The sequence below is a fragment of the Cheilinus undulatus genome, linkage group 8, assembly GCF_018320785.1.
Source record: "Cheilinus undulatus linkage group 8, ASM1832078v1, whole genome shotgun sequence".
In the NCBI taxonomy this organism is placed as follows: domain Eukaryota; kingdom Metazoa; phylum Chordata; class Actinopteri; order Labriformes; family Labridae; genus Cheilinus; species Cheilinus undulatus.
In genome coordinates this window covers 30108345-30122352 of record NC_054872.1, presented here as the reverse complement: position 1 = coordinate 30122352, position 14008 = coordinate 30108345, and the positions used below count along the sequence as shown (strand labels likewise).

The window sequence follows — 14008 nt, the reverse complement described above, 5'->3', positions numbered from 1 at the left end:
TGTTCCGCTGAGTCATCATTCGGGGGCTTCTACTGCGTTCCACCTTGGAAGTCAAATGTCCGAGCTCGGAATGATGTCAAACCCAAGATGTTAGTTGCCACTACAGCAGCTTGTTAGAGTAAGTGGCAGAGCTGAAAAACAGCTGGACTTTGCTGAGACATGCCAACAAAGAGATGTATTTGGACAAGATGATACACCTGCTTCATGATCCTAAAACAGAGTAAGCTCTCTTTAAAGCACCTTGCTGTGCTCATATTAAACAAGACTATACAGGAGATATGTCACATGTTGCTGTTACAATCATTCACTGAGAAATCATGGTTTAATTGTTTTTTTTCGGCTGTAGTTGCTGGTACTGTGAAAAACATGTTCGAATATCTGTCTCTGCGAAGGCAGCATCACACCACAAGTGTGACATGGGAAGCCTTGTTAAATCTTGACATGCACTGAAACTTTGTACATAAGTCAAAAGGCACAGCTTTAATGCTCCCCTTTTTGTGTTTTCGGTTTATCAGTGCACATACACACCAGCATGCAGAGACGCTGAGCCATTATGCAGATATTTGGGGGGGGGGCTTCTCATGCAAACTGGCCTTATTGCATTAAGTAATGACAAGGGCGGTGACAGCTCAGCATCAATAAAGCAAACATTAGTTTACATGTCTGTGAGAGCTCATGGAAGTGTGCTGCAGTTTTTATGACGCAAAAACTTTCCAGAGATCAGGAAACAGTTTCACCCATTTTATGACTTTAAAATAAATGATATGTAAATAAGGGTTGGAAAATATTTCTTTGATGTGACTATTACTAAGCCATAACCAGGAGTTAAATCAGTCTGAGACTACCTGAGAATCAGAACCATTAACCTATTACCTACATTTGTTTTTCACCAATCAGGAAGCAGCACACTAGTGATGGACAATATGGCCGTCCTAGAAATATGTAGCCAAAATATTTTTGTTTGCCCATAGGCGATAGTGACTTATCTCATTGTTAATTCTTTAAATTACTTCTATTTTGAAAGAAACAAATACTAATAACAATATATTATTTGGACAAAAATATTTATTTTATTTTAGTTCATTTGAATCTGACGCCCCAAAGCCCCAGTCAAAGCAAAATCTGGCCCTTGCACAAATGTAGTTGATGACCCCTGACCTAAACCACCAAAACATCGCTATACTATTGGAATACATGCAGGAGAAGCTGAGATCACAGGGGATACACATGGGAGTATGGTCACTGACAGTTCTGCTGTTGAAAAAGTACGTATCTATTTTCATACCCAAAGGAATTTCAAATGTGCCTTTGCAGTCCGACTACCAACCTGAGAGGTGAGAATGGAGCTGGTGTTGAGAGAATGATCCACAAACAGATTGCTAGCTGCACTTGCATGCAGATGTCTGTTTTTAATGTTGGTAAAAAGCAAATCATCATCATGATGGTTGCTAAGATCCCAGATTACATTGCCACAGATGACCATCTGCCTCCTCTTCTCTCCACATTGATTATTTTCCAGCACACAACCAAAACCCATTAACACACTAGACAATTACACTCATACTAAAGACTGAAACTAGAACATTCCTGATGCCAAAGTTTGATCCGCTATTTTAAGAGGAATCTTTAAATAGAGAAAGGCTGGCCCATTGAAGCAGCTGGACCCCTTCAAAGCCCAATGGGCCCTCCTCTCCAGATGCCATCTAATAATACTAACACATGCAGGTTGGTTCAGTAGCATTAGCATTAGCCACCTGGCTAACATTTGTCCCCTGGGTCCACCTCCAATCAGATTTTTACATGACAAAGAAAAATTTGTTGCAAGCCTTAACACCCCTACACACACTGACATTACTGTCCTAACAGTTAAGTTCAACGGACAGTCCCAAAACAATAATATTACTGAAATACAGGCTCATAAAAATGTCAGAAGAGGGAGTTTGAATCTCGAAATAGGCAACAATGTAAGTTTAGAAAAAAAGATTATAATTGCTTAATAGGGCTGACCATGTCTTTGATAACTTCCATTGATTCCTGCATGATTCTAAGTCCAATAGTTTTCTCACTATATACACAAGGTGATCTGTGAAATGTGTTTTCTTACCCAAAGAAGAAACTGGAGCACACAAATCACTTTTTGCAATTCAATCAGGTCCAGAGGACTACTGTCTCAACTCTGCTTTCATTCCAGTCAAAACGCTGAATCTTCTTTGCTTTTGCTTGTGAGAAAGAATCAATTGAAACACCTTTAATTCATTACTGCTCCTTTCTGAGAGCACCAACCTCCACCTGAGAGGGACTACTGCTACAAGGAAATCTATACCATACAATATGATGCAATCAGTGCATTATGATACAATCAAAATTATATGATACAATATGATATGAAACAGCACAACATGATGAAATAAGATTTTATGGAATTATGAAATATAGAATTAAAAAATATGCCATGATACATTATGTTGTAAGATTTAATACAAGAAATACAAAACAATACACAATATGATACGATACGGAACAAAACAATACAATATGATAGCATATGATGCTGTCAAAACCATATGATATGATATAAAAGATAAGAGAAAATACCAGATATGATACACTATGATGTTGCAATGGAAACAGTGTTGGTCTCAAGTTGTGCACACATTTAGCTTCCCTCACGGTAAAATATGTTCATAAATAAAACAAAACTAAAACCAACAACAATCCACACATAAACTACTACTGAAGAACACACACAACATACAACATGCAAATTGCAAAACATCTACATAAAAGTCAAAATGTGTGAACAGGTCACTTTAATGTAATCTATTTAGACAGGTTTAATAGAGGCTCTGTAAAAATTGAGTTTAATATTAACTTTACTTCCTACTTTTAAAAAAATACAACCGTATAAACAAACAGTTGAAGCCCTTTTGTGAAATCATCAGGCCTTTACATAGTTATTTTAATACATCTTACTCATATCTCTGTTATATTTGAAATATGTCCTTTATACATTTACACCCTTTTAAATGGAGTTAACGCACATAAGCCTGTATCTACATTTAGAGTAATAATAAATACCCTGAACCTTGAATGTATGGTATATTAAGATGCTGTACTAATGGATGACAAACACAAACACACATACATAATGTAGCCCTTTAACATAATGTCATGCATTTGTTTTGCATGTAGATATAGGGCATTATAAGTGGTCATTAATATACAGTACTTGGGTTGTACTATATTAGCATTCATTACATATTTATGAACTAACTTTTACTTATGGTTGCCCAAAGGAGGAGTTACATGAACACACTTAATAAGCGTACAGCTCCTAGTTATTATATGTATATACTGACTTTCTGTGGGGGTTGAAGACGGGGTTAAAGAATAACAGTAATGGATGCAAATACACACAAATGAAATATTTGATATGAATTGTAATGTAGAGCATTCGCCTTCTGCTTCCGTATGAAATCAACAAACGGTTGACTGTGTTTGTACATGTTCGTCTACCCTGCCACCATCCACCCACTCACAGCGACACACAAACACACACATACACACTAACACCTGGCACACCCCCGGCTAGCCTCGGGGCAGTGGTATATTCCAACACTATTGGCCTTTATGTGTTGTCATAGAAACGGCGGTGAGAATTCCTCCTATAGGAACTCATTACAATAATTCACAAGTAAGGAAGAAAGAAAATACATCCTGTTTTCTATCCTCGACCTTTTTTTTTTTACCCATGATCTCCTCCTCTTTCCTTTCCTTAAATCTTCACACTTTCTTTTTCCCACGACCTGCTGGTCCTCACCTTCTTCATTCTACCTGCATCCTCGCTCCTTCTCTGATGATCAACAAAAATAAACTACTCTGAACACACTGTGAAGTGTGTGATGGGAGCGGAGAGTGTGTGTGGGAGTAAAACTGAGAGTGTATGTCAAGCTCTGTGTCACTGTTTGTGTGGAGGATGCAGTCTGTAACTGTGGGCATGGGACGTTCTGTATCCACCTGCTGTTTGTTTCTCTGAGTGCGTTAACACAACAGTGAGAGTTGTACTCCGTTTGAAACGCAGATCGCATGATTCACACAGCAAATGGGGGTCTTTGTGTGTGAGTGCGTTTATTCACACATTTAATAGACTACACAGTAAAGACCGTAGGTGAGCTGGCAAACAGACAGTTTGGACAGACAGTGAGGATGAAAGACAACACATTCAGGGTTATGTGAGCTGGAAGGAGGTTATTGGTTAGAAATACACTCCAAAGTCATCTGTTTGAGGTACTAAATGATTACAGGCAGGCTACAATACAATTTAACAACAACAGCCTGATCCAGCAGGGATGAATACCAGCCCAAATCAAGACATGAATCATTTTATATCACAAAAAATTTGTACAAAATGGGTCGTTCTGAAGAGCTCAGTGACTTGAAGCGTGCCACCTTTGCAATAAGATGATTTGTAGAATTTCATCCCTGCTTGATATTCCAAAGTCAACCATAACTGATGTTATCAGAAAGTGGAAGCGTTTAGGAACAACAGCAACTCAGCCATGAAGTGGAGTGGTTAGAAGCACACTGACACTGGACTGTGGAAATGTATTCTGTGGAGTGACGAATCCCGCTTCTCTGTTTAGCAGTCAGATGGGTGAGTCTGGGTTTGGTGCATTGTTCCACTTGTGAAGTTTGGTGGAGGAGGGATAATAGTATGAAACTGTTTATCAGGGTTCAGGCTAGGCCTCTTATCTCCAGTGAAGGCCAATCTTAATGCTTCAGCATACCAAGACATTTTTGACATGCAGCTTTGTGGTAACAGTTTGGGGAAGGCCCTTTTCTGCTTCTGTATGACTGTATGTCCTCTATGTCACAAAGCAAGGACTATAAAGAAATGGTTTGATGAGTTTAGTGTGGAAGAACTTGACTGGCCCACACAGGGCCCTGAGCTTAACCTCATCAAGCACTTTTGGGATGAACTGAAATAGAGATTGCAAGCCAGGCCTTCTCCTCCAACATCAGTGTCTGACCTCACAGATGCTCTAGAGTATGAATGGAAACAAATCACCACAAAAACACTTCAAAATCTTGAAAACCTTCCAAGAAGAGTGAAAGCTGTTATAGCTCAAATGGGGTCAACTATATATAGAAATGTATGTATTTTTTTAAAGGTACCATATAAGAAAGTTATCATTATTATCATTATTGTGTGACTATGTGAATTTAACATTAGTGATGCGAGGCTCCTGTTTGACAGTCTTTGTAGTGTTGGCTTTCTGTTGCCCATTGGTCTACATGGATGACTTGCAGGTGTGCATATCAAGGGCATGATTGGGTTTAAGAATTTATTCATTTATTCTTCTTATAGGACACAAGTATCTTGTGTTTATTGCAATTTAAAGGCTAATTTTCATTATTAAAGGTAGAAGACTTGAAAGCACATACCTTTCAGTGGTAAGGGTAACTTTTGTTAAGATTTGTGGGATTTTAATGTATTTTTGATCTACCATCTAGCAATTGTAGGACTCCTCAGCCTTGGTTTTCACTCACATACAGTATCTGAATGATGTCTGTGCATAAGTAAGTATAAGAATGATGCCTCCTGGTGTCTAAAGAAAAGAGGTGAACTTTATAGCAGATGGATAGAAACCTGATAGATATGACCTGTTATTGCCAATGGAACAGGATAACTTTGTCCATTTTTGCCACATTAGCTTAGAATATGAGTTTGGGAATTACCATGACTGAAAAAGTACTGATATAGTATTCAAAATTATGAGTGAAGAAGTTGGCCTGGCTGGAATGCAGAATATTTAGAGAAATATCTTGTAAAAAGGATGTTAAGGATGCTAAGCTAACTTGTTTAGCCAATCAAATGTTTGTTTGTATGTTAGCTAACATGTTCTTTTAAAATATTATCATGCTTTCTAACATTTTACTTAAATATATAGATTTCACATTGCCAATATCTGACATTGACATAGCTGAAGTCATGCTATACTGTTATATTTTGTATCAAAGTGATTAACACATATTTTAAATCAAGCTGGTAACTTTGATTCATCGTAGCATGTTAGCTAGTTAGCTAGCTGCTAGTAGTTAGCCGCTTGAAAGCTGAATTAGCACACTGCCACAGTCTCTCAGAACTCCACTGCAAAAGTTCCCAGCTTTCAGCAAACCTGTGGCACATCCTGGATGAAAATATTATGTAGGGGAGGAGTGTCATGGTCAGATATCACAGGGTTCCCACAGGAATGAGTGGACTTCTTGTTGACTTGCCTCCATATCCATACATAAGTGAATACGAGGTGTTAAATTCCCGGTTTCCACTTAACATACAGAATCTTAAGAGGCTTTTTATTCCTTTCTTAGATAGGACACCTTTAGAGACACAGGGAACATGGGGAGACAGAGAGAGAAAGAGGGGGAAATTACATGCCCAGCTTCAAACACTATAATTAGAACTGTGACCTTTGTACACAGGGTACCAAGTAAACTATACCTGAGCCCCAACATCAGGCCCTTTTGACTGAAAATAGTCAACTGAGGAGTAAAAGAATTCTATGGCAGGCAGGTATGTAAGTAAAAATCTGCCACAGTGATAGCGCTGGTCAAAAATACTATTTTAGCTGCTTATGTCCTTTTCTGCTAGGAGGTTATTTAGATGTTAAAAGCCCAATTCTCTAGGATATTTAACCACATTTAAGGGTTTTGACATCTACTTTAGTATTTTCCTCAATATGCTGATTAGTCACATTGTCTGAAAGACATATTTTGATATAGTTTAAACTGGGAATGATAAATATAAGCTGGAATGAGTGGAATACAGAGCTGTAAACAGCAGTCTCCTTGTGGATACAGACTGTGGTGGGGCACTGTTAAAAACCACAAAATAAATTCCCAAGGTGATTTCCAGCAGGTTAGACAAGGACTCTGGACTCAGACTGTCTGCAGGCACGATGAAGTCATAGGAGACATCAGACATAATCTACGTCACCATGCCTGAAAGGGAGCCCCAGCTGGGTCATACCCAGACAGAAAAACACCTTGATGGTAAAACTCGAACCGAATGCATGGACCTCAATTCTGAATCTAACTGCTTATAAATGTGTGCAGGACTCCCTGGATGTTTTTGCATAAAAAGATATAACATCTCTCTTTAGAGGGTGTGTCCACAGCTTCCATCTTTTGTTTTTGCAGCACTCATTACCTCCACCAAGGAGGTTATGTGATCGGCAGGTTTGTTAGCAACCTAACTCAAAAAGGTATGGATAGATTTTGATGAAATTTTCAGGAAATGTCAGAAATGGCATAAAGAAGAACTGATTAGATTTTGGGAGTGATCCGGATCACCGTCTGGATCCAGGAATTTTTGAAAGGATTCTTCACTATTGGGAGATAGGGCTAATGGCAGAGGTCTGCGCTCTCCGAGTGCTTTTCTAGTTTTCATAATAAAACCCATCTAAAGCAACATATCATCTGCGTACAACGTGACTTTGTTTTCCAACCCTGCCCTTGTAATACCTTTAATATTCTTGCTGCTACGTAAAGCTATTGCTAGTGGTGCAATCAAGATTGCAAAGAGGAGGGGGGACAGTGGACACCCCTGCCTTGTCCCTCACGTTAGTGCAAGATAAGATGAAATATTATTATTAGTTCGAACTGCTGCCACTGGAGAACTGTATAAAATTTTAATCCATGATAAAAAAATGGGCCAAAAACCAAATTTTTCAAGGGTATGAAATAAAAAGTCCCACTTCACCCAATCAAAGGCCTTTTCGACATCTAGTGATATGACCACTTCTGATGTGTCAGGTGGAGAGGGACTATAAATTATGTTGTACAAACGTCTGATATTGGAGGTGGACTGTCATTTTTTTATAAAGCCTGTCTGGTCTGGCTAGATTATGGTTGAGAGGACTGTTTCAAGGCGACATGCTACCATTTTTGCAAGAATTTTACTATCCACGCTGAGCAAAGAGATAGGACGATAGGAGCCACATTCTTGTTTATTTTTTCCTTTTTTTAAGATAAGTGATATGGTAGCTTGTCGTAAAGTTTCAGGCAGTGAACCAGCTGAAAGGGATTCAGCGTACACAGAATTCAAAATTGGAGCCAATTTGTTTGAAAACATTTTTAAAAATTCAGTTGGAACCCCATCAGGGCTGGGAGATTTTCCATTTTGCATACTTTTAATGGCCAATTCTATTTCTCTGATGGAAAAATGGAGACTTTAGCTCAGCTGCTGATGCAGGGTCTATGTGAGGGATCTCAATATTTTGGAAAAATGATCTAATTAAGTTGTCATCCCTCAGTGATTCAGATGTATATAGGTTACGGTAGAATCTCATAAAGCATGAATTGATAGCAGAATGATCAACACAGATCCCCCCTGACTCATCTCGAATCTCTGGTATTGCCTGACTTCAAATGTGTATTTTCTTAAGGATTGTTTGCAAAAACAAAAAACAAACAAACAAACAAACAAAAACAACAACAACAAAAAAAACGCTACTTTCCTTGTTTTTGTACATTTTTCTTATCAAAAATACTAATGACATAAAATTTCTCAGTTCTTCAATACAACAATTTATATCAAATGTGCAACACAAGTCAAAATAATCACAATTAGATATATTTTCAAAATCTTTCAGCTGTGGTTTTACCTCTAATATTGTGTTGGCTATCTGAATTATTGCTTGTGTTTGTTGAAAAATACCTCAGATGTGGAACTTAGGAAAAATAATTGCCTAAAGTAATTAGATATTAAATTGCAATGGCAAAATTGAGGGAAAATATTGCATTTTAATTATTTTTCTAAATCCGTCAGCCCTTTTCTCTTCCTAATTCTTAGCATTATTATCATTGATCTGCTAATACGGGATTTAAGACCCTTAAATTAAACTGAGCACCCCTAAAAATAACCATTTTTAAAATCTGACAGGAATACTGTAAAGATCTTTTCATTTCCCAGCTATTATTTCTAATAAAGCGTAATAATAATCACTACCTCATAAAGTGAAGCAGATGCAAGAGGCAGGTAAACACTGGTGAAACTCCCAATGATAATGGCAACTTTACATGATCAAGATGATGATTACATGCAGAATTTAATATTTGAACACAGCATTTTCTATCAAATATATGTGGGGCAAAACTCATGCTGCTAAGTTTTACTGATGTTAATTTCATCAATAAACGATACAGGAAAATGGTATTTGTTTTTGTGAGACTACTAAACACTTGCAAAGGCGTCTAGATGCCACAATGTCTTAAGGAGCTGAGCCCCTCAAAGTTCTGATTCTAACATTGTCCCTGGTTCTGCTCCCTTTTAAAATCGGATTCTCTCTCTGCCCTTAGTTCTCTCATGCTGACATTTCGTGCCCCTCCAGCTCCCCATCACTGCCCGTCTTTGTAGCATAATAAATCATCAGCTCCTCCCTCACCTATTCAGATTCTACAAATCTTCGGCCGCCACTACCTGTCTGGATATCATCGACAGGCCTGGATTAAGAATGCAGAGGCCTCTGGGTGCAAAATCTTCACACTATTTTCATAAATATTGTCCTCTTTTCATAAAGTGTTCAATTGATGGATGAGGACAATAACAGCAAGGTACAACAAGAGAGTAAAAACATACTGTCTGTGAAGGCTGATGGTAATGCACTGCAGTTTTTTGCACTCACAGACAATGATCAAGGAAATAATTCCAAGTACATATGACTTAAAAACAAGTAATGTGTACATAAAGCCTATATGACTGTTATTGATTTAACTGGGGTTGAATGAGTCCAGGGTTTCAGCTGCTATAGTCCTCTTATCCATGTTTGGAATCATTACAGCTGATGAGGATTTGAGTGTTGTTGTTCTTTTGTTAATTTGTGCTTCATTCAGTGAAAAAACATAATCATTTCTTTAGTTGAACACAGCATCCATCATTCTGTGCTGTACCTGGATGGTCAGACTTTGGGTGGGATTGGGCGTGCACTGCAGGAGCAGCCATTAAATGTGAGAAATTCAGGCGGAATAGGCAGGTAGTCTTGCACAGGGCTCTATCCCAATGACCAATCAGTTCAGCACTGTGTGACTGAGGTTTTTTTTTCTCTCAATGTTTCGCTGGGCCCCCAGTTCACGTTGGCCGCTGATGCAAACAACAGCATGTCGGTGCTGCTGGCAAAGATTAGCATCCTCCTCCCCAGCCTCCTCCTTTATAGCACAACGCTTGTTGCACCCTCACTAAGATTCATGCTGCAATGTATTAATTGCTTTATATTGTATTTAATATGCAGTGTCATAAATGTATCTATCCTTATGGAGGTTTCTAGTCATGGAAGTCAAAGCATGCTGCTTGACTAACCCAGGGAGCATCTTTGAGCAGAGCTTTCTTCACCAAGTAAAACTATATATCCATTTTGCAAAAAAATGGATGAATGTATGATGAGAGCGTTCCTGAATAAAATATAAAATTACAAATGTAAGTTTGTCAAACACTTGATTTGAAGGGATGTGAATTACCCAGTGTAAATCAGAGAAGTACTGGTGTTACATAACCTCTTTGGAAATTGACATTATCAGGTGAGCGCCCACTGTGCAGTGACTTTTAGCTCTTTTGTTGTACGCAGGCTTTCATTACTCACTGTTCTTTCCTCTTATTCAACATTAAATGTGTGGCACATTGTGTTCTATGAGGAAAGTTCCTACAGGGGACATGCATCACTATTTCTGCAGCCTTTTTTTTCTTTCTGACCTTATAAAAACTGACAAAAGCCATCCTTATTAGCACATGTTGAAACAACTTGACATTTAGCTGCCTAACTATCGAAAGGTCTAATTTCCTTTCATTTATGAAGACACTCATTTCCTCCAATCATTTAGGACAGTAAATGTTAAAGTTATTATCGGAAACAAAAGGGAGTTTTCAAGTAAGGGAGACAAGGGCAGTGTGACAAAGAAAGCCAAAAACAAAGTAAGGATAAAACACCTGTGAAGTCAAGCAAAGAGAGGAGCAGTCAGCGGATTAAACACTGATACTAACAGATGGACGTCAGAGAGAAATAAACACATGGCCTCAGGCAGAGAGATGGAGGGAGAGAGAGGTAGATATTGGTAGAGAAAGAAAATAAAACACTGTGAGAGAAAGGGAGGGAAACAGAGAGTGGGAGGACATGGCACACTAAAAGGTGGGACCTTCATTATGCAATGAGGACAGTCAAGGGAATAACTCATACAGACACACACACAGACACACAAACCAGTAACACGCTCTTGTTTGCACGCCCACACACTCAAAACACACAGAAGCACAGATGCAGGCTAATTCAGGGAGGATTGCCCAAATCACACAAATGGCAGAGTCTCTTCTGAAAACGACAGCATGCTCTCTAATCTGCTGACCTTTGAACGAGGGGACAACAACAACAAGAGGAGAGGGGAGGAAAAAGAGAGAGAGAGAGAGTGGGGGGTGGTTAATGTACTGACCATGATTCCTGTGAGCAGACACACTCCTTTACCACAGTAGGTGTGAGGGACCATGTCTCCATAGCCGATGGACAAGAAGGTGATGGAGATAAGCCACATGGCTCCCAGGAAGTTACTGGTCACATCCTGAGCATCGTGATACCTGAAATTAATAATAACATCTGCTCAGAGGATGGAATAAACACATAAGACAATATATTTTTTAAAATGACATAACTGACCCACTGCCTCCTGTCTACACATGAAGGAGCATCAATACCCAAACACAGATCCTTTGATTTTCATGACAGAACAAAAACACAAACTGCCTCCATCATCCCAGCCCTGTGCACAACATTGTTGCCATAGCAACCAAACCTGGTGATGATCTGAAACAAAGTTAAATTCTCAAAATTGCTGACAGAAAAATTGGATACCTTTTAGCTTTAGAAGCGCCTACAAGGTCACTGGAGATTTAAGGCTATTAATTCCTGATATTTTATGTGGATTAAAAATTTAACTGGAAGTGAAAATGGAAATGCTAGCTCAATGTAGATGTTGATGAAAGTAGAATTACCCAGCACCCTGGCAAATGACAAGTCAGTAAAGCTTGTTAACCAAATAACATTTCCTATTTTCTTACAGTGCCTATAAAAACTATTCACCCACTTGGATGTTTTATACTTGAAATTATTTTAAAAATCACTCATTGTCAAAACTATTTGGTTTTCTTTTGACACAAACTTAAAAAAACATCTGTAATGCCAAATGAAAAATAGATTTGTACTAGTAATGTCAGTTAAATAAAAATATGTCATGTATAATAAACCACTGCGTAAATATTCATCCCCTTCAAGTCAGTATTTAGTAGATACACTGCTGGCTGCAATCACAGCACTGATTCTGTGTAGATAGGCCTTAATCAGGCTTGCACATCTGGACACTGAAATTTTGCTCCATTCTCCTTAGCAAAACTGCTCAAGCTCTGTCAAGTTGCACAGGGATTGAGCATGGACAGTCCTTTTCAAGTCCAGCCACAAATTCTCCCCAGTTCACTGTGCTGCTGGAAAAGGAATCTTTTCCCTAGCCACAGCACTCTACTGAAAAAGACTGTCCTTCTACCTTTAAAAACCGTCCAGAGCCGGCTGTAGAGAAGCATACCCAGAGCATGATGCTGCCACCATTGTGCTTCATAGTGGGGATGGTGTGTTTGTGGGGATGTGCAGTGTTTGGTGTCCACTAAACAGAGAACCATGGAATCTCCCACATGCCTTTGGCAAACTCTAGTCGAGATTTAATATGACTTTTCTTCAACACTGGTTTTCTCTACAACTCTCCCATTAAGCTTTGACTGGTGAAGAACCCCGACAACAGTTGTTGTATGCAGAATCTCTGCAGTCTCAGCTGCTGAAGCTTGTAACTCCTTCAGAGTAATCATAGGTGTCTTGGTGGTCTCTCTCACTAGTCTCCGACTTGCACAGTCACTCAGTTTGTGAGGACCTGATTTAGAAGATTTACACATTTACTATTCCTTCCATTTCCTGATGATGGATTAACTGAACTCTAGGGGATGTTCCCTTAATATACACTTTTCAACAACCTTATCTCTGGGCTGCTTGGAGAGTTCTTTTATCTTCATGATGTAATGGTAGCCATGCACACTGATTAACCAGTGACAAGACCTTCCAGACACAGGCGTCATTATATTACAATCACTTGAGATACATTCACTGCACTCAGGTAATGCCCATTCCACTAAATGTGAGACTACTAGCACTAATTGGCTAGGTCTCAGCTGAATTAGGTCAGTCATTTTAAAGGGGATGAATATTGATACAAACACTTATTTGACATTACATATTTTGGTAAAATTGACATTTTGGTGTAGAAATTTGTTTTCACTTTGACAAAAATATTTTTTCTGTATTTTTTGCTTCAAAAAAGCCAAATTATATTTACCATGACTGATTTATAAAATCAATAATCGCTGCACTTAAGACTGTGGTATGTTGTATACAGTTTGATTCTGTTTATATTGGTTGATTTTGTTGTGTATATATATATATATATATATATATATATATATATATATATATATATATACACATATATAGGCTTTAGTAAATTTCTTGTTACATAGCACAAATGAATTTTTCTTAATTTTTTATTGATCTCTATTTTGTGAATAATTCTTTCTCGATTCCTATTTTGTTACTTCTATATTCTTCTTATTTTAATTGTTGGTGAGAGAGAAACTTTTTTCGACTTCACCATATGAGAAAAATTGACAATAAAGAAATCGTGAATCTTTAAATCTTGAATCAATAAAATGGAAAACATTCAGGGGGGTGAATACTTTTTTATAAGCACTGAAACTTACAAACAGTTTTTCAAAGTATGGACCGTCACTTTTCTCTTTCCTGTAAAAAACAATGTAATTAACTGGTTCTCACTAAAAACTGGCTGTCAATGCCTGTATTTATTCATATGTGATCATCGTCTTCTTTGTTTAAGGTAACGTCCAAAACAGAGAGATAGATGTTCTCTACTT

At 38.2% G+C, this 14008-nt stretch overlaps 1 protein-coding gene across 2 annotated transcripts in view; it reads right to left on the bottom strand.

Annotated features, from left to right (window-relative positions):
• The window catches only part of kcnn3 (potassium intermediate/small conductance calcium-activated channel, subfamily N, member 3), a 109664-nt gene that overhangs the window by 32329 nt on the left and 63327 nt on the right, over nucleotides 1-14008 (bottom strand). For both annotated transcript variants that reach the window (XM_041792943.1, XM_041792944.1), the window contains exon 6: nucleotides 11479-11620. In XM_041792943.1, coding sequence (XP_041648877.1) covers nucleotides 11479-11620 — 142 coding nt within the window. The remainder of the gene's footprint in view (nucleotides 1-11478; nucleotides 11621-14008) is intronic.